At 41.2% G+C, this 21,747-nt stretch overlaps 1 protein-coding gene and 2 long non-coding RNA genes across 21 annotated transcripts in view; 1 reads left to right on the forward strand and 2 right to left on the reverse strand.

Moving 5' to 3' along the window:
- The window catches only part of KATNAL1 (katanin catalytic subunit A1 like 1), a 95,478-nt gene extending 84,075 nt beyond the window's left edge, over window positions 1–11,403 (reverse strand). For 2 of the 9 annotated variants that reach the window (XR_012511625.1, XM_074378001.1), the window contains exons 1-2: window positions 10,594–10,983; window positions 1,511–1,683 (exon numbers count right to left, since the gene is read on the reverse strand). Coding sequence is in view for 8 of the 9 variants with exons in the window: in XM_074378001.1 (XP_074234102.1) it covers window positions 1,511–1,672 (162 nt within the window). In the remaining variant the exon portion in view is untranslated. Of the gene's footprint in view, window positions 1–1,510; window positions 1,684–9,435; window positions 9,542–9,983; window positions 10,180–10,242; window positions 10,370–10,593 lie in introns of those variants that run through there. The other 7 variants (XM_074378002.1, XM_074378000.1, XM_074377995.1 and 4 more) reach the window with 7 other exon arrangements.
- Window positions 10,503–17,084, forward strand: LOC141579743 (uncharacterized). The gene is made up of 2 exons (XR_012511638.1): window positions 10,503–10,634; window positions 16,733–17,084. It is a non-coding gene; the product is annotated as an uncharacterized LOC141579743 (long non-coding RNA).
- A 262-nt stretch (window positions 17,085–17,346) lies between these two features.
- Window positions 17,347–21,747, reverse strand: part of LOC105066236 (uncharacterized) — a 99,454-nt gene continuing 95,053 nt past the window's right edge. For 9 of the 11 annotated variants that reach the window (XR_012511627.1, XR_012511633.1, XR_012511635.1 and 6 more), the window contains 3 exons: window positions 20,510–20,633; window positions 18,963–19,119; window positions 18,193–18,594 (listed from right to left, as the gene is read on the reverse strand). This is a non-coding gene — a long non-coding RNA (uncharacterized LOC105066236). Of the gene's footprint in view, window positions 18,164–18,192; window positions 18,595–18,962; window positions 19,120–20,509; window positions 20,634–21,150; window positions 21,236–21,747 lie in introns of those variants that run through there. The other 2 variants (XR_012511634.1, XR_012511636.1) reach the window with 2 other exon arrangements.

Here is a 21,747-nt window from a genome sequence, read left to right on the forward strand (position 1 = left end):
CTAGCAACTAAGTTAGTACCAAACAGGTTAACCATTCCCAGAAATCTATGTTACACTAAATCCTTTTACTATATTTGTAAATAGCTTCCTCAAAAATTGCCAGCCAAAATTTTCATCAGCATTTCCTATGCCTAATATCACAAAATATGAAATGCCTGTGATGAGCATTTGAAAGCCCGACATGGTACAATACCAAGAGCTGCCCACTTCTAATTTAATTTAAATTCTTCTTCACCTGAAATCTAAATACTTTTGACCTTGTTTAAAATCTTTCAAGGCCTGGGTAAAGTTTATTTTGAGTTCAAAGGTACAATTTTCCCCATATTTAAAAAACTTCACTGAACACCAACTATGTGGAAATCTTTGTGTTTTCAAACTTTGAGCCTGAACTAATTTTCTAAAGCAAACAGATAGATTGAAAATTGCATTTAAAAATTAGTTTTCACAATTCTATTTTTTTAACCAAGAAGCACACTTTACTATAAAGCTGAGCATAAGAAACTTTCCCTTAACTTTATCTTGAATAACACGTGGAAAGGAACAAATAAAGGAGTCGTAGAACCAAAGAAAAATCTAAGTAAAATTCAACTGCTAGTGTATGCAATTATACACTACACTTGGAGAAATGAAACTTCAGAATGTAACAGAAAGAAACATAGTAGAAGTATCTGAATAGAAATGGTCACTATTTAACACAATTAAGAACACGTCAAAAATATTTCCATGTTAGATTAATAAACCACTCTTGCCTGTGGCTAATATGCAGGATAAAAGAACACAACTGAAAATCTCAAGTACATTGTTCTCACTCAGTTTGGTAATGCTCAAATTGGACAGTAAGTCAAATCTACCCTCAAAACTTAGTAAAACATCAATTTCGGACTCGTGGAAAACTTAGAGGAAACACTTGAAAGGCATTGGCACATAAAATGGAAACTTCAAAGAAATGCTTGACTTTGTACTTTTAATTTTAAAAGGATTTTAAGTTTCAAGACTAAGTGGGGAAATTATAATTCAAGTTTTTATTAGCTGTATGTAATTAAGTTGTATATTCAAGAGACACAGCAAACATACTAGTGGTTTTTTATTAGATTACTGATTCCTTTGTATTTGTAAGGAGTCTTTCAAAAGAAGAGGAAACTTTCTTAAAGGAAAAGTTTTACAAAATGGGTCAAAGCTACATGTAAAAATGAAAGGGGAAAGGGCAAGTGGAAATACCTTATTTCAAAAATTTATAATTACACACAACTGGTCAACTGATGAGGAAAGAAATTAAAAGGAGATTCAATTTGAATTAAATATCTTTGAAATATGTCTCATAAAATACAGTATCAAAAATACAGAAAATATTAACTGGGAAAGACAGAAAATTACTGAGTGCATTTTAAATATATTTCAGTATTCAGATAAATAAGAACTATTTACAAACTCAAACTGATTTTCCAACTCTAATCTGTCAAGTGTAACAGACTACTGCCTTCATTCACTGAGTACTTAAACACGGCCTTACCTGCTGCCATTTGCCTTTGACAGCTGGGTCTCTGACGGACTGGCAGTGTCTCTGAATCTGCTGTATCACCCCCTGGTAATATACCATCGATGAGTCATAATTTCCAAGAAGTGCGTATTCTCTTCCTTTCTTTGCGTTGTCACAAATTTCAGCCAAATTCATCTTTCAGAGACCTAAACATAAAATATAATGACTTTTTATTAAGTTTCCAGTACTGACTTTAAAGTATTTCTTATTATGCTTTAAAATACCTGCTTAAAACTACTTTGAAAGTCAAAATTCCTTGAGATTATCTGAATGAGTCTTAAAACAGTGAACAAAATTTCTAATTTTGGAAATACAAAGGAGATCACAAAAGAACACCTGGGGTGGGGATATAGCTCAGTGGTAGAGCGCATGCTTAGCGTTCATGAGGTCCTGGGTTCCATCCCAAGTACATCCACTTAAAAGAAAGAAAGAAAGAAAGAACAAACAAACGCCTAAGGAGACAATAAAGAGAGAAGTTACACAGCCCTGAACTATCAATTTACGTTAACAGTTACATAAACTGGACACTAGTTCTCCGTGCTCATTTATAATTACCACAAGCTGCAATAATGGTAAAGAGAAACTTGCTTTATTTCACTCAATTTATTCTTGACAATGTAAAAATCAATGAATATATCATAATTTCCACTGATACCAATTAAAACTACGGAAATTATTTCTCACTAAAACTTTTTGGCCCCAAGAACAAAAAGTTATACTTAAGAAACACATTTTTTAAAAAGAGCCTATAGTTGTTCATGCATCATTTCCATGCATTTAACTGTTCCATACAACTCAAATCTAAGCGAGAACCTGTGAACTAGACGACCTGAGCCCTTTCTGTGCCTCATAGTGTAATCTTCCATGATCCCGTCATCCTCTATAGCTTTTCATCTGTGTAAATACCTAGCCCTAACCCTTCCCCTTCCACAAGATGCCAGGGAGAATATCACCTGAACACCTGGTTTCCACCAAAGCCCTCCAGCCCAGTAACTCTGGCTTTTCTTCCAGGCTTCTCAAAAGTCTCCCAGAATCATCCAAGGCTTCTAAGCAAAGATATTCTCCAACGAAAACTACAAAGAGTAGGAAGTCCAGAGGTACAGAAGAATGACATCATGGGAGAGATTGGATTCCAAACTGACCTACTCTTATTTCCTGGAACAATAAATCAATGAATACACTTAGCAGAGAAAATCAAAATGTTCCTCCATGCCTTCCTGGGGGAATTAAATTTTGGTAGTGTGGCTCTTCCTTTCTACCTCTTTCTAAAGGGGCTCAAAAACTTCCTCAAAATTAACCACATCTGTTCTAGGCATTCCAGCTGACTCCAGTACACTCTTGAAAATAAAATAGTTTCTTTTATGTGTTTTGGCGTATTATTTGCCCCTTCTCCCAGCACAGGTTCCTTGAAGGCATCATCTACTTGAGACTCATACTGCAGCAAACAGTACACTACTTCTAGGCAATAAGAAATTTCAACATTCAGCAAAGATATCCACAGAATATAGGACAAGCATAGAAAGTCTCTTCCTCAAATTAGAACAATTCTTCAGATTAGTCATTATGAGATAAAAGCATTAATTCTACTATGTGCAGGTACACATATATGAAGAATAAAACTACCCTAATGTAAAGCAGGGGTCAGCAAACTGTTTCTGCAAAGGGCCAGAGTAAGTATTTCAGGCTTTGAGGGGCAAAAGGTAAAGCTGAGGATACTATGTAAGCACTTGTATGATGAGACAAAAATTTCTACAACTCTTACTGTTGGAATTCAAAATATTATAGCAACAATAGTTGAGTTCTTTTTGCAAAACAGGTCTACTAACAAGAATGGAACTCTTTGGCAGGGGGTGGACGGGGAATAGCTCAGTGGCAGAGTGGGTGCTTAGAGTGCACAAGGTCCTCAGTTCAATCCCCAGTGCCTTCATTAAAAACAAATAAATAAACCTAATTACCCCGCCCCACAAAAAAAAAGGAACTCTCTGGGGGGATAATATTTCATTTAGTTGGGATTCAAAGTTAGTGCTCTCTATCATCAAAATCAATTGCAAATGTTTATGTGTTAATACTGCTTTTTAAATAAGATTTTATGTACTTCATGTTTAAAAGTCTTTTTACCCAGATAGGTACTGTCACATACAGATATAAAATCACAAGCATGTGATTTCAATTCAGTATATGCATTGTCTGGAAGGCATTTAAAGATTTTATTCTTCTCTTGATACATCTTTTAGCATGCCATTTACAGTGCGTATTGATCACTTCCAATTGAAGTTTAGGTGAAAGTAGCTCAATTATGCAGTTAAATAGATTTTGTAAAATAGAAATTTCTTTTGCACTTGCATCAAAGTCTGAAAAATGTCCCTGAAAATGTAATTTGAGCTCAGGAAATATACTGAAAATCTGGGTGGGAATGGCGACCTCGCTTCTTTGCTTTAACTTTTGACAGCATGGAATATAAAATAGCTTGATATGACTTGCGATTCAAATATTAGTTGGCATCGAAATAACTTTTATTTTTGCACATATGCACTATTTTGCCCTGTTACTTTCAGTGGAATTCATTAAGAAACATTATCAAGTCTGCAGCAAAACTGATTTCCAAAGCCATTCAGTGTTCAATAGTAGTGGATGAGAGCAGTTCCTCTCCTTCAGAAAAATTTCAAATCAGCCCTTGGCTCAAAAGATTGCAATATAACTTGACCACTACAAGTCACTGAACTGCTGTGTGGTAGGGGCAAGCCAGGATATTCAGCTTCCACTTCTGACAAAACTTCATAGAAGTGACAATGGTAAGTCCTCAAGAGCAACACTTTTGAGTCTTAAGACATTAATGGTTCCTTATCACATGATAGATTCAAATATTCTCTGCAAAATACCTGCTGAAAAATAAAAGTGAATAACCATCGACGTTAACCACCCTACTTCCTCATAGCTTTGTAAATTTGTTCACCTAAGCCTTTTTTCTGTCCTACACATATTTTTACCACCATCAGTTTTAACGTCTTAGTTATACATTATCTATCTTATCAAGTTATACAGAATTAATGTTTTGTCAACTTTTCACAAATATTCCTGTCTGTAATTATTCCATGAACACTATTCGTTAAACATAATTCTTAAGTAACTTCAAATTCAGCATCAACTTCTCAAATAAACAACTGAGTCACTTTGGTAACATCTGTTAATTCATCAAGAGCCAAAAAAACCATTCAAAATCATTTGCCCTATTTTTTTAATTGATTACTGACGTCCTCAACACTTTCAGCAACTGTTCTCACCAAAAGGCTAATAGTCTTAAACAAGTTTGTTTTCTCCAGACACATTTCTTTGGCTGCTGCAATCAAACAAGATTAGTTAAGTCACAATCAGTAAATGACTTCCTTGTTTGGCCAGCAAATGAGACACTCAGAAACTTATTCTGGGTGCAGTCTGAGTTTCGTTTTTTAATTTTCTGAAGAAATTCTGCTTCAACAGATATTCCTTTTTAAGTTTTCTAACCACTGCTTTCCTGTGACTTGGGACTAGCATGATGAGTGATTAGTCTGGGGATGTCAGTGTAAACTGCATTTCTTTAGCACAGCTATAGTGTCATTGCACAGCAATCACAACGCGCTGTCATTCAGCTCTAGTTCGATACTCCACATTCTTCTGTGCTTTAAAAGTATATGTCAAGTCCATTTTTCTCATCGTGTTTTGACATGAAGAAAACGCACTGATGATAAAGTAACATGTCGCAGTGCAGTGATACATTGGCATGGGAAACCCTGTGACTACAGTGCGCACCGAGCAGCAACGCAAAGCCACGAGAACGCCACACAGTCCCCGCGGCAGCCACCAGCTCAGCCCCGCCAGCGCAGGGGCAGCCACGGACCACACGTGAACCAGTGAGTGTGGCTGTGTTGCAATAAAACTTTATTTCCAGACAATAGTATCTGAATTTCATTTATTTTCATATGTCATAAAACATTATTCTTCTTTTGACTTCTTTAACCTTTAAAAAAAAATGCAAAAACCATTCTTAGTTCATGGACCATTCAAAACAAGCAGCAGGCTGGATTTGGCCCCCAGAAGGCAGTTTGTCAACTCGTGCTTTCAGCTTCTACCTCAAGATTCTAGGGAAATAAAAGCACATGAATCCCAAAAGAAGTACAAGGAAGAACACAATAAAGTTAAGAGCAGAAATCAATAAAATAGAAACAGGAAAAAAAAAAAAAAGAAATTTCAATGTAGCCAAAAGCTGGTTCTTTGGAAAGCTCATTAAAAACAAATAAACCTCTAGTAACACTGACCAAGAAAGGGAGAGAGAAAACACAAATAACCAAAATTAGAAATGAAGGAGAGTAAGCCACAGAGGGAAAAAAATACCGTATGATATCACTTATATTTGGAATCTAAAAAAAAAAAAAAAAAGACAAATTAACTTATTTACAAAACAGAAACAGATTCACAGACATAGAAAACAAACTTATGGTTACCAGGGAGGGAAGGGAGTGGGAAGGGATAAATTTTGGGAGTTCGAGATTTGCAGATACTAACTACTAAATATAAAATAGATAAACAAGTTTATACTGTACAGCACAGGGAACTATATTCAATATCTTGTAGTAATCTATAATGAAAAACAATATGGAAACAAATATATGTATGTAAATGTATGACTGAATTATTATGCTGTACACCAGAAATTGACAGAACATTGTAAACCAACTATACCTTGATTAAAAAAAAAAAGAAGAAAAAAGAAATGAAGGAGAGGTTATCACTACAAACTTTACAGATATTAAAAGGCAAAAAAGGCTTAATGAAATGGACAAATTCTAGTTACAACATACCAAAGCTCTCTCTCAAGAAGAAACAGAGTAATTAATCTGAATAGTCTTACATCATTAGATGCAAATTATGGCATCTTGAAGTATGTTTTAATAGCAATAAATCAAACTACCATGTGGGTACTCGTCACCAAAATAGTTAACTCTGAAAGTCATAATACCTCCCATCTCTTTATGTTGGGTTATATTCTCAAGGACTGTTTCTTGCCATGAATAACAGAGAATATGATTTAATCACATACCCAGAGACAAGAGAATCCCTGTAGCACTGAAGCCTTCTCATTTGTTTCCTCACCTGAGCTCACTTTGCAAATACTTGAGAAGCAGAAAATTGTCTTTGCAACATGAAAGAATCTAGATAGATAATTCTAAGAGCTTAAATGTTTCTCCGAAGTAACCATTACAATAATTTCTGCCCATGTACTAAATTCCACTGGCATCTTTAAAACATTAAAAAAGATAGAAAATGTTTATCATCTGCCATTCTGTCTCAAAATGGCAGCTAAAACTATAAATTTTATCTTAAGTGCATAAATATCCTTTTAGATGAAAATAATAGTAAGGCCATTTACTGAGCTTACACCACATCAAGCGATGTGACAAAAATGGCTTTCTAGACATCTGTGGAGATTAAACAGCTCATCTTGGAAAATTACTCCATTTTTTTCTAACTACTCTCACAATCTATGCCTTACATTTATCTAGCAAATGCCTGTGTACACCTGACTTTTACTAGGCATTCTAAGGCATGCTTTCACTAGGTCTACCATACAGAATTATGGTTATCGAGAAAATAAAATGTTTAATTCTGAGTTAAATATATAATTCTGAGTTCAAATATATAATTCTGAGTTCAAATATATACATATTTTCATTACAAATAGGTGTGCAATTAGTGAAATTATAATATGGATCTGTCCAAAAATGAGATGTAGTTAGAGAATCAAAGAATTTTAGAGCTACTGGGATCTCAAATCATGTAGTGGAACTCCCTGTTTTCTTAGAAGGTGAAATCAAAGCAAGGATGTTGTTACCATTAATGGTCTATAAAATAATTTTGTATCATTTAAAGAAACTTCATTTAAAAGAATAATTGATGAATCCTTTTATAGATGACATAATCATTCTGTAATGTAACTACTGCCTGATCTACCTGCTTAACACGGTCAGGTCAAGTCCTAGAACGTGGCTTTCTGTCAAACAGAAGAGTCAATCCTGCCATGTTGTTGCTAAGGAAGAGGGATAAGGGGAAGAGAAAGATCTTCAGTTATTGAGCACTTAAGGTGTACCTCCATTCAACTGTCTAATCACCCCAAGAATCCTACAGATAGTATTAGTATCTTTTTTAAGTAGGCCACAGGTCTGGAAACTTGCCCATGATCACACAGAAAGTAAACTGTAGTTCCAGAAGTGGACAACAAATCTATGTGACTCCTTCCACGACACCACACTTAGTAAGTGATCCTTGGAGAAATGTTCTCTATAAAAGAATATCACTGTGCATGTTGAGAAAATCAGATAAACTGATTTATCTTTCATGCCAATAAAAACCTGCTCCTCCTTATCTCAATCAATGTTTCAATATCCCATCAGTCATCCTAGCCAGAAAACTAGGAATCATTCGTCTTAGGGTTCCAAATCCATCCAAACTCTTATTAAGTCGTATCAGTTTTACCCCTTTAATGTTTCTGCAATCCATCTCTTTCTGTAACTCCAACTGCTTAGTTTAGACTTGTTTCATTTCCCTACTGGACTTTTTTTTCCTAAAACTGGTTTTCCTACCCCCATTCTAATCCCACCTCTCCTGGATCCATTCTCCACACTGGAGTCAAAGCTATCTTTCTAAAACGCAAACCCGGTAATGCCACTAGTCCATCTGAAATTCTTCAATGGTTACCCCATGTTGAAGAAAAATTCTAAACTCTTTATCACAGCACCAAGTACTTCAAATCTGGTCTCTCCCACTACACTGCAAGTATTCTGGGATTCAGTCACCACAATGACCTAGGGTTCCCCAAACACAAAACATCCAAATCTCTCCTTTGCTTCTGTTATACCATTTGCCTACAAAGACCTTCCTCGGCCTCTCTCCAGTAAAAGCTTAATCAACTTTCTTAGCACAAGTCAAATGTCACATCATTCTGGAGACTTTCCCTAATCCTCTCAGACAGGATCTTTCTAACAAAGGGTACAGGGAATGGCATCAGTGGTTGAGAGCACCATTTAGATGAGTTAGACCCACCTGGGTTGAAGCACCAGTCACATCTTATCAGCTATGACTCTGGGCAAGGTCTCTAAGGCTGCTTCCTCATCCCTAAATAGCAGCGCCTACTTCACAGGATTGTTGTGAGGATGAAACAAGGGGCTGCATGCAAAATGCGCTGCACAGCACCTCCTGTAGAGTAAGTGTTCGTTACCTATTACTGTGCTATGACTATGTATTCTCTCTCTGGGCTCCTATAGCAACTGGCACCTAGCTCCATCACACTATTGTGACAACACGACCGTGTGCCACGCAGGACACAGACAACCTTCTATCATCTCTTTATTCCCACCACCTAGTGGAACACCTGGCCCATACTAGGTCCTTAACAAACCTAGAATGAATAAATAAGATAAACAAATCTTGAATGAATGAATGAAATACTTTAAATCCCTCTACGGGGGGGAGGGTATAGCTTGGTGGTAGAGTGCATGCCCAGCATGCATGAGGTCCTGGGTTCAATTTCCAGTACCTGCATTAAATAAACAAACAAACCTACCTAACCTAATTACCTCCCCTCATAAATAAAAAAAAACTAAAAAGATTTTTAGAACTCCCTCTACTGTATAAGGCCTTGATTTTTTTCCTAGTGGTATTACTAAACCTACTTTTTATTTCCTTCTACAAAATTGCTACTTTAAGTTTACAGAGGCCAGCTTCATTTAATTGAGAGAAAAGAAATTTTATAGTGGCCGTATGTTGTTTTCTTGCTTAAAAACACTCACATAAAATAAGCCCACAATATGTCAACAATTTTCCAACATACTATCACAAAATATCCAGTTTCTAGAATGGTTATCTACCTATTGAAAAATTTCAAAGTGTAGGCAAGGCAGGTTTTCTAAATCTGTGTTAGCTTCCTCACCATCAGGGCCTGAGCCAACTTTAGGGGGCTAAGGTGTATCCCAGAGCGCTGAAAAAAAAGAGAGAGAGAGAGAGAAAGAACATGGCGTTTTCACTCGGAAAAATGCTAGAAAACACTGGAATAATTAAAGAAAATAATTATTACTACCTACTGCTAAAGAAAAAAAAAGACAAATCTGTACTTTTAAAAACACTAATAATTTAAAGCTGAATTAATCTTTAAACTGGAATCAAAATATGTGTAGGCAGTGTTGAAGCTGGTGAGTGGGAGGGGTATTCGTTTTACAATCTTGACTCAATAAATAAAATGCAAATTGCAAAACAGTAAAAAAAAAAAAATCAGATACTACCATATAATAGCATGGTATCTTTTATCTACTTCTACAGTTAACCTTTAAACATTAATGCCCTTTGAGTAATTATTAATCAGTGGGTTTAATTAACGCAAACACCTCTTAACTACTTCAGAACAAACGGGATCCAATACCTAGAAATAAACGTATCAGGGAAAGGAGAAAAGCCTGTTAAAATATCCTTTTTCGGGTCTCCCATCAAATGTGTGCCATACATACGGTTCTGCACCGAGAGGCAGCAACCTGGGAGGATGAGAGGCGCCGAAGGCCCGAGGCCCTGCAGCCAGGGCGGCCGCTCCTCCCCAGTCTACGCGGGGCGGTGGCCCGGCCGGGGTGGGGCTAGCGCTGCAGCCGGGGCGGGCCCGATGGCAGGACGGAAAGCCCAAGTCTCACCTCCACTTCCCCTTCCCAACGCTCAGAGCCCAGGTCCGCGACCACCCCGGAGCCCCCTCAGCACAAAGAGAGAGATTGTCTTCTCTCCGGGTCCACTCAAAGTTTATCGGTCTTTCCCAGCGGTCGGGGCCGCCGGGCTTTGTAGTTCGCCCGTCCAGGCCGCCCCGCCAAGGCCTGGAGCCCGAGGAGCAGCTGAACTACAATCCCCATAATGCCCCGCGCTCCCCACAGCTCGTCCCCCGTTCCGCTCTGTTCCCGCGTCTCCCGCGGCGGGAGCCGGGGTGGGGCTGTCAACCCGGCCACCCCACCACCGGCTCTCTGGCTGGCGCTCATCTCCTTCGGATTCATTACCTATGTGCCGCAGGTCGGCCGACCGTCTTGAAGCGGTCCAGGTGGGATGTGGGTGGGGCATAGGCCGCCGCCGCCGCCGCGGAGTCCGTTAGTTCGCGACGTGCGTGGAGAGGCGGCGGCAGCGGCGGCGTATGGTTGCCATGGCAACCGAGGGCCGCGCCGCAGGGGGAGCGCGGGGGCTCGGAGTCAGCTCCGGGGAGGAGCCCGGGTGCGGGGGACAGGGAGGCGCGAGGGTGCGTCTGGGAGCGGAGGCAGACGGTGACATTGAGGAGGACGGATGACTAATTGAGCCCCGGTAGTGCCGATGAGCCCTGCGCTGCAGCAGCCAATCCCCGTGGCAGGACGCGTGCCCGTTCTCTAGGCGCAGCGCGTCGATGCCTGCTCTATTCCGAGAGGATGCTGGTGGCGTCAGAGGAAGGAGCAGCGCCCGCTCTTTAAAGGTCGCTGGTCCAGCCCCTCCCCCGCCGCCGATCCAGGCATCCCCCGCTGGCCCGGCCGGATGGCGCGTTTGGAACCTTAGCCACCTCTTTCGGGGGGAGGAGGGGTTCACCAGTAAAACCGAATTTGCAATCTTTCACACCTCTTTCCTGCCATTTTCTGAATAGGATAGAAACCGAATCGTTTAGTAGATATAATTTAAATGTAAACTGCTTTTAAAATGGCATTGATTTCAAATGAATTTTGACCTGTAATACTTCTTAAATAATCGTTTGTGAACTCGCCATGACTTGTCTCAGAGATTCAGTATAGTCTAAACTGAGGTTATAAGCACGGGCTTCTAAAACCCACTTCTTACAGCTCTAGGCGTGCCGCTACTCTTGGTAGCCCATAACCTGGGGCGATTTACCCGCTGTGATGCTCAACTTTAATCTGCAAAATGGAGATAATAGTTATGTCACAGAGCTTATGAGAAATAAAAGCATTGATAATGATACAGTGTTCTAAACCAAAGCCTGGCATTTAACACTAACTTAAATATTAGTTCTTTAATCCATCGTGGTAAGAATTAGAAGAGTGGGAGGCTGGAGGTGAAGGTGTCATTTGACTGAAGAGGGAGTTTTTCTGTAGTGATAAACTACCTTGCTTAGGGGTTAGGTTACAGAGGCATATGCCTTTGTCAAAACTCTTGAAATGCTTCTCAAGATTTGTGCATTTCACTGTATGTAAATTTATCTTTAAAAAGAACATGAAAATATTAGCTATTATTATTAGAGCTGTAGACTCTAAGAGAGACCATAGACATTTTTTAAGTCCAGTCTCCAGAATATGCAGATGAGGAAAACGAGGCCTAAGGATTTAGGTAAATGGGGGAGGAAGGAGGGATTACTGACCCTGTCCTTTTCTAGTAATAAATGCCTCTCAAGAAATTACGATTGAAAATAACAAGCTGCTGTGTCTGTCGTCCAGTTTTCAGTCGAGGTCACCTTGCCCACAGAGATTTTGTTAAAATTGACTAACTCCAGTGGAAGACCAGTGTTCTCTCCAAGATTGCATATTCCCTGGGGGTTCACAACCTTAAGGGCACTTCTGCCCCTGAGTTCTTGCTTTCTTTGTACACTTAGACTCCCTCACATCTCCCCTCCTGCAACTCTCTTCTCTCCTGCTGGCACACAAAGTAGAAATCAAACCCTTTTCTTTGGTTGTTTGTATAGCAAACTCTCAAAGGTTTGGGGCAACTGAGGGGTTTTAAATGAAGGATGCAAATAACCTAAAATTATAATTCCCTGCTCTTAAAGGTCCTTCAGTATCCCAATGGCTTTGGTATCTACTGATCCCATTCTCTTTTAGAATTAAATGCAACTTCCCATCTCCAGTATCTCTCTGGTCCCACCTCTCCTGTCCTCTTTTCTCTCCTTACATAGTACCTACCTCCATCTCCTAATCTATACGTCAGGGCCACTTTCTGTTCCTAAACTGTTTATCAAAGTATTTTCATACACACAGAAAGTACCTGCCAAGAGGAACTGCAGTGCCAGATATTAAAATAATAGTCTTCACCCCAGAGTATATCTGCATATTCTGCTTGATTCAGCCCAGAATATAGTTACTCAGTAGGAATCAAGCTGCTTCTGCACATGATACGTCCAGGCTACCTACAGAGGAGGTTCCCTTATGAAAACTACTTAGTGTAAGTGAGGAAGCAGGTGATAGTAGCTGGAATCTGATGTCTGCAAGAAAAAAAAGAACCCAACATCTACATGACTGTAGCTTATATTGTGCAGAAGAAATGACAGCATTCAAACAAGAAAATCCAGAACAAAACCTGAAGTAATCCTCACAGAAGCAACACCCGGACCTGTCACCTCTAGCAATTTGGTCACAAGTCTGCATATGTAATAAGGCTATAAATAGATTCTCCTTTACTCCTTGGGAAGATAATACTGATCTGCTCCCGGCTGAACACATGTTTAGTCAGGGTGACAGGTTCACCCGATCCATCCATCCCACATCTGGTTTCCCTTGTTAACAGTCACTTGCGTTTGCAAGGCAGCTGGCTGGGGTCACAGAGCAGCCTAAACAGCCATGAAGAGGTCTTCAAACACCAGGCCCAACTCATAACCCTCCTTGCTTTCTATAGTCAGGAGCCCAGGGCATCGACCAAGCAGGACAAGCCCCTTGAGGAGAATGGATGACAGCAGGAAAGGAAACAGCTGCTTTGGAGTAAGCTGTAGGAAATCCGTCATGCACCAGAAGACCGTGAGCCAGGGAAGCGCAGCCTGAAAAAGCCCGGCCCGGCTCTGGATGGCTGGGAAACCATGGGGACTACCCATCAACTTTAGTTGGGTGTTTTCACTGGATGCTCTGTACCAGTTCAAGTGATAGTTAAACACACTGTGCAAATTCAGAAGATGGGGCTGAACGTAATAACAGATTAATCCATACACGCAGGCAATATGGTCAGGAGCCATCGCCCTCCTGACCAGGGAGGTGTTCCCGGCGTTCAGTCGATAGCTGTTCCCCATTTGCAAGGTCTCCCCTCAGCCCTGGTCGATGCTGAGCTTTCCCTTAGTGGTCCTGACCCCCAAGTTCCAGCACCGCACGCTGCGCAGGGGCTTCTGTACCTGGGTCTCTTGCCCCTAATGACCCCTTCACCTGGAATGCTGTGCCCCGCCCCTCGATCCCACCTAGTCCGTAAAAACTAACACAGGCCTTTACATGAAACCTTTCCAGATCATTCTTGCTCACAATCCTGTCACCCTGCTCCGAACTCACAATATCTCCCATCTCTATCACCCACCCGACAACTAACCATCCTGTCCGGGGACAGTTCACCTGTTGCTGACTCATTGGATTTTGTCTTTTCTCCTCACTAGATTTCAAGCTCCTCTGACATGCATTTCTGGGTGTTCTCCCAAACATCTTTGTAATACATTTTATGTAATACAGACGCATAAATATTTTTGATCAGTGAACCCTCCTTAGTGAACCCTCCTATCCCCTAGCCCTTCCCCTTCTAGTGCTATACCGGACACTTGCAGCCTCTTAATACATCCCTGAATCCCGTGGAAAGGTGCCCCCCATAAGTGTTCGGTGGAGAGGTACCTTGGGAGGCAATTCCTTTAAGTCACTTTTGGTATGGAAGGAGTTCTGGAGATAGTGGCACTGAATTCCAATGCTCAAAGTCATCATTACCCCGAAGATGTCCTAGAGCAGAATTAAGTGGGTCCCATCAGCTTTTTAATATTTAAAGTGTGCTTGTGTAAGGAAGAGTGGGGTAAGGTAAAATAGAAAAGAAAGCAATAGAAGATTCAGTGTGGGGTGTGTGCTTATTCTGGTAGTGTTGTGAGGTGGTTACTGAGCTATGGTCTTTCAGTTCAAACCTACCCTCTCCTGCTTTGTGTCGCTGGTGCTGGGACTGTACAAAGCACATTTCTCCCCTGTCGTCTGGCTACGGCAGGGCAGCCCTGGAGGAAGAGCAGGTGCTGGAGGAGAGGGAACGGGTTGCTCACTGCTGTCAGCATCACCCCAGCAATGGCCCTCTAGCCTGGTAGCAGTGTCTCCTGTTTCCAGGCTCTTATTACATGTCCAGAACCAGCCTCACCATGCCTCCTCTCCCCCCACCCCAGGCTTACCAGTATCAGCCAGGCAGCACCCCACTTGGGAAGTCTGGGCCCCAGCCCCTCGGCATCCATCCTTGCAGCCACTGCATCCTTGCAGGGTTCTGATAATCCCAACCTCCTCTCCACTCTGATCTCCAGCCCCAAAGGTGGCAGCTGCTTTTTGCACTTAATACGTATGTTTTACTTCTGTGTTCCTTTTTCATTTTTTCAGTCCTCGAACATGGTTAGTCAGTTCCCTATGCTCAATTCTCTCTGTTGAAATCCTTACTCCAGCTTCATGTTTCCTGCCTAAAGAACACTGACAAATTTGGATTGTGAAGTAAAATATATTTCCTACTGTGAACGTCAGTCCAAAAGTTTCAAGAGACTCTATCTTAGTGGAGTGGGAGTTCTTAAATAAACAGGCAGAAGCCCTGCATGCCAAGGGGTCACTCCTAACAGGCAGAGGCACCTGCATTTCAGGTCTGCAAAGAGCAAAGACCCAGTTCTGCCACAGCAGGTGTCCACGTTGGACCCCAGGCCTAGCCCAGCCCCCAAAGCCTCACTGCCGTGAGCCTGCGGTGTTCTCCCAGAGTTTGGCCGGAACCCCAAGCTTCATCTGGAATCTGACCTCACTCAGAATGTGGAAACCCAGCTTTTTAATTTGCTATCCTTCCACCCCTTCTTGGCAAGTGGGAAGAAGCAAAAAGTTAATGATGAAAAAAGCAAAAGGTGATACCAGAGCCCTCATGAGATGAACTGGAATTTGCCAAGTAGAAGGAAAGGATTAAAAAGATAGGTTTGCAGGGTGGCAATTTGGGATCTCTGATGCTGCCTTTTCGTAAAGGTACTAGGAGGCTAATAAACAAGAGAAGGAAGTGAAGAACCATATTCCTATCTTTCTGCCTTACCCAGCCAAGATGAGGCTTCTGCTGTTTTATTTATAAACTATACTTCTGCTTCAGGGCTCCCATTAGAAGTGAAACTTTCTTTAAACTCCAGAACTATTCTAGGCCAGCCTCACTTAATCGCATATTCCTAATGAAAAGAACTCCTCCACATTTTAGAGATTCATAATATTTCTATGTGTGCCAAAATAAACACAAAACCTCTTGGCAGTATCCTATGGGGATTCTCCTTGCTGGTGATTTTGTATTTCTTTACGCTAATTTAGAAGTATGAACAGAAAAGCCAGGATTCGGGGCTGTTGAGGAGATTTGTAACACCCTGGAGTGTTGTGGGTACGTAACTCAGTGAATGAACACATAGTCCCCTGTGAGAGCTGGAGTAATGGTATTTCGCTGAGTATCGCAGTAAGTCATCATGGAAACTCCACAAGATGCTAACAGGTTAGCAACGCTCCTTTCACGTACCTGTTGTAGGACCTTCCACTTAGTAGAGGGATATGTAACCAGATGTGTGTAACTCGAAAATGTTGGCAAAAGTTACCTCATTTGTGACAAGCAGAATATCTTCTAGTGACTTGAAAAGCACGTCACCTTCTGATGCAGCCACCGAAGCATGTTATAATGTAGGTGGCGTGTCACAGAGGAAAAGCAGCTTGTGATCAGGTTTTCTATTCTTAGAAGGCAGTGTAGTGCCAAGCAGCCCCAGCCACAAAACTTTTCAAGTCTGAATGAAAAAAGGAGCTCATGCAGCTGAGATCCCATGTCCCTTCCCATTATAAGAAGATACCAGCCACTCAGGAGGGACCCTCCCATAATCCCTTTGTCCCCGCTACTTTTCTGTGTCCTGTTCTACTTTGACTACAGAATGGAAAGTGATGGGATGGGGGGGGCGGTGAATTCCATTTCCTTTTTTCATTTCTTTTTTCTGCTACATTTTAGGTCTTCTTTGTGATTTATGGGCATAAGTGATACAAAATCATAAATACTGGCTGCATGCATCTTCCCAGAGGGTTACCTCTTCAAGCAAACTGTTCCTCACCCCGTACTCCTTGGTATCCTCTGCTGTGTTCACCACGCTGCCTGCCTCCCTGCTTTCTCAAACCTCACCTCGAATTTGACGTTTCCAGAAAACCCTGAGAGCTGTAATAAGGAATTCTTATACAACCTTATCTCTGACCCTTTTCCCCCCAGCTCACCAGGAATGTTCTCACTGTCTGAAAGTGAAGTTACAGTGAAACGAAGAAGGACAGCATTAACCTGAGTTCTGTCACGTGTCTTCCTTCTCGATCTGTGCCAGGATTCATGCCTTCATGACAGACAAGCATTTCAGTTTCGTTTTGTTCTGTTTAACATTTGAAACACACATGAAAATTATAGAATTGCATAACAGCCACCACAATGAAAACACCTGGTCCCCACCACATCCTGATCTTGATTTGGATTATTTTTCAGATGCATGTTGTTCACTCTTACTATATACCTCTGAGTTATATAATATTGTTTTACATGTTTTCAAGCTTTATATAAATGTTATTATACTGCACTTTCTTGAAATTGCCTTTTTCTGTTCAGCATTGTGTTTCTGAGGTTGATCCATGTTTACAAATGTAAAGTTAGTCCATTCATTTTAATTGCTGTAACAATATAATACAGTTTGTCCATTTTCTATTGACGGATATTTAGGTTATTACTAACTTTAATGTCTTAGTGCATTCAGGCTGCTGTACCAAAAAACATAGACTGAATGGCTGATAGACAACAGAAACTCATTTCTCACAGTTCTGGGAGCTGGGAGCCAGTAGATTCAGTGTCAGATTGCTAGTCATGCACAGCTGGCTTCCTGCTGTGTGCCGACATGACAGAAGGGGAGAGGGGACTCTCTGGGGTCCCTTTTAGAAGAGCAATAATCCCATTCACAAGGGCTCCACCTTCATGACCTAATCTCCTCCCAAAGGCCCACCCCTAAATACATACCATTACATTGGTACACAATTCGGTTCTTGGTCACTTTATAAAAAGGATAGTCTTTCCTCCATTGTCCAATAAAATTTTTCTCATTTTTGGCTAAAACTTCATCAAAATGGCTTTCTCCATCCCTATTTCTACCAACATTCTGCCCAGGATTACTTGAGAAGATTGAGGCTTCCTCTCCAGCTCTCACCAGAATCAGCCCTAATGGTCTAGTCACAGCAATGTTGGCTTTTTACGTCAAAACTCTTCCAGCTTCTACCCATCACCCAGTTCCAAAGCCACTTGCACATTTTTAAGTATTTGTTACAGCAGCCCCTGACTCCTGGTACTTCACTAATACTAAAAATTGTACAGTGAACATTCTTGGATAGTACCTTGTGTGTGTGCACACAAGTTTTTATAGGGCTTATGCCAAGGAGTAGAATAGTAGATAAGAAAGCATGTTCATCTTCAACTTTCCCAGACCTTTCCAACTGTCTTCTAAAGCAGTTGTATCCACTTACCCTCACAAGTGCAAGCCTTCCTACTTACCTATCTTGGAATTATCCAGCATTTTTATTTTTGCTGGTCTGGTAAGTGTGGAAGTATGAAGGTGTACTGGGGTTTGAAATGGGTATCACTGGATGAGTGCTGTCAGTCAGGAATATGGGGCTGCAACCAAGGAAGCAGAGGAAGTTGAATATAAATTACACAATGTATTAGTTATCTATTGCTGTGTAACAAATTACCACGATCTCATGGGCTCGGGACAGCACACATTTATTGTCTCAGTTTCTGTGGGTCAGGAATCCAGGCTCAATTTAGCTGAGTTGTCAACTTCAGGGTGTCCTCCCAAGGCTGCAATCAGGATGTAGGCCAGGGCTAGAGTCTCATCTGGAAGCCTGACTGGGGAAAGACCCTCTTCCAGGCTCACATGGTTGTTGGCAGGATTCAGGTCTTTGCAGGGAGCTGAACTAGGGGCCTTAGTTCCTTGCTGGCTCTCGGCCAGCTCCTCTCTTCAGTTCTCTGCTATCTGAGCCTCTTCGTAGAGCAGCTCATAACGTGCCAACTTGCTTCATCAAAGCCAGCAAAGGTAAGATGTGCTAACAGAATGTAAGTCAGAATCTTTAGTGATCTGTTCATGGAAATGTCATTCTTTGCATATTCTGTTGATTAGAAGCAAGTCATACTTTCCCACCCATACTCAGGGGAAATGTGAATACTAAGAGGTGGGGACCATTACAGGTCATCTTAGGCTCCATTTGCCACAGGCAGGTATAGTAGTTAAGGATACTCATTAGCCTGCCATTACAGACCCAAATAATAGCGGGCTAAACAGGGCTAGACATTTATTTCTTTCATTTAGAAGTCTGGACAGGCAGTACAGAGCTGTTATGGCAGCTCCATAATCATCAGGGACCCATGCTCCTTCTGTCTCATTGATCTGCCATTCACAACACGCAGCTCTTACCTCATGGTACAAGATAGCTGCTCCTGCACTGGCCACTAGGCTGCATTCCAACCACTCAAATCCTTTGCACGTACTGTATAGCCAGAATAACTGGTCTAAAATGCAAAACTAATCATGTCACTCCTCTGGGTGAAAACTGGTCAGTTGCATGTCCAGCCTACAACAGAGTATCCCAAATATAATTTACCATTAAACCCTGTACTCAGTACAAACATCCATTTATATGCACACACACACACATCTATAACTGAAACATAAATTTCATGGAACAAAACTCGCCCTTGCTACATATCATACTCTCTGATACTACCTACTCTATTTCTTTGACTTTTAATTCACAAATGACTAAGGAATATGGGAAAACACTGGGCTACTGAATATAGTCCGGGGTACATATGATATATATAGTGGGGACTGGTGGTGCTTGCTTTTACTAGCTCTAGGCCCTCCGACCTCCTCGTGCTCCCTTACCTCTGTACCTGTATACCTCCTTCCTTTGCCTGTCACCACCTTCCCCACCCCACTGTCCATCTACCTCCCAGCTCCTCTTGTCCTCCCAGAATCAGCTTACACGTCCCCTCTGGAACCCATTTCCTGGCCCCCAGTCCCCTTCCTGGTGCCTCCCACCAGCATAGCCTTTCTGCTTCCCCACTAAACAATCCGTTCCTTCAAAATGAGAACCATGTCCTCTTGGCTGTTTATCCCAGCTCTTGTATCGTGCTTGACATCAAGTCAAAGCTCAATACATGTTTCTTACATGAATAAAGAAAGGAATGAATGTCACAGAGAAAGAAGTTCCTGCCAACATTTATTGAAAATCTGTTGAATGTAGAGTTATGGTGCTGGAAGAGTTATGAAAAAAATAGTGGAACTTGACAGTGATAAATTTTTTTTAAAAAAGTATAAAATGACCTGTATTTATAAATAAGAAGTGTCTTTACAACAAAGTGCCATCAGATATCTCAGTGACAGTGCACTGAATGATGAAAGCGGGGTTGAAGGAAGTCGTTTCTTTGATCCCTTTCCTTAACTGATTCCTTATTTTCATCTCTTACGAGGGAAACCTCAGACATCTCTCTCCTAACCCGGGTCTACTTTCCAACAGCAAAACCCAGTGTTGAGTAAAAACAGAGCTGTTCAAGTGATTGTGATCAAATACCCAAATGCCTAATTCAGGGCCCTCCAAATAGGCCCAGGGGCCCCCTCACACCTGTCAGAATGGCTATCATCAAAAGGAACACAAATAACAAATGTGGGCGAGGATGTGGAGAAAAGGGAGCCCTCGTGCACTGTTGGTGGGAAGGTAAATGGGTGCAGCCACTGTGGGAAACAGTATAGAGATTCCTCAAAAAACTAAGAACAGAACTACCATATGATCCAGCTAGTCCACTTCTGGGTAGTTATCCAAAGAAAAGGAAAACACTAATTACAAAAGACATCTGCACCCCCATGTTCCCTGCAGCATGATTCACAATTGCCTAGAGATGGAAACAACCTAAGTGTCCATCAATGGATGAATGAATAAAGAAGATGTGAATACTACTCACCCATTAAAAGGAATGAAATCTTGCCATTCATGACAACATGGATGGACCCTGAAGATACTGTGCCCAGTGAATTAAGTCACACAGAGAAATCCAAATACTGCATGATTTCACTCACATGTGGAATCTAAAACAAAACAAAACAAAACAAAACAAAACAAAATAGGACCAGGGAGCCCAGATGAGGGAATATGACATGTTACAGGTTTTAAGTGGTGAAGGACACACAGCAGCTGCCTCAGATGCCATGGGGAGCCAGGAAATTCAGACACGCAGCTGGAAGGGACAGGTGAATCCAAAATGCGAATCCACTCCTTTGACCCTGGGAAACCCAGGCTGCTCTGGTCAGTTCTGCAATCCCAGCTGGTAAATGAATCAACCAGGCCAAAAATATATGCAGACTATGTTGGAAAGAATGAAATGTTGTGGGGTAACAACTTATACTTTTCAGATAGTTTTAAATCTCAAGGGCAAGAAAACAGCATTATAAACAACCTGACCTCTCTCAAACCACTGCTTTTTCCCTCTGCGTAATAACAATAGCAGCAGCTTATATTTGTCCTGAGTTTTATAATCTACAAGAGACCATCCGGGATTTTAATTCATAATAGTACTACTTATTAAAAGGGAAAAAAATCAGAAACCTGGATTCTAACATCAACACTGCTAGCTGCTTAGCTGTGTGAACTTGGACGTGTCCTTCAGCCTTTCTGAGCTTCATTTCCTCACCTGTAAAAAAAAAAAATGTACATAATGCTACCTTCCCTGTGTGCCTCACAGGGTCCTTTTACAGGGTCAAAGCTGGGGGTTTTTGTAAAAGTGCTTTATAGCTGGGAGGGCAATACATGGGTGTCAGGTCTTAGCAAACTCTTCTAACAAAATGAGAGGAATACTTGTGATATAGTTTTTACTTCTACAGGGCCCTTCACTGCAGCTTTTTGATAATTCTCCAGCATCTTATTGTTTGTATAGCAGCCCTGTTGCTGCCCCCTCTACAGGTATACCAGCGGCTGGCCAGTGAAGTGGGAGGTTCTTTCTTCCAGTGACTTCAGAGAAGTGATCAGCATCACCTGGAGACCTTGAACTCTACAGATGTCTAGGCCCCACACTGTGGCCAATTAAATTTGTTTTTCATTTTTTAGTTTTATTAGGTAGAAATGTTAGTTTGACTGCACATATACAACATATTGCATATAAGTACATATATATAATATACTGCATGTATTTTTTAAAATTTACAT

The sequence above is a fragment of the Camelus bactrianus genome, chromosome 14, assembly GCF_048773025.1.
Source record: "Camelus bactrianus isolate YW-2024 breed Bactrian camel chromosome 14, ASM4877302v1, whole genome shotgun sequence".
NCBI classification, from domain to species: Eukaryota; Metazoa; Chordata; class Mammalia; order Artiodactyla; family Camelidae; genus Camelus; species Camelus bactrianus.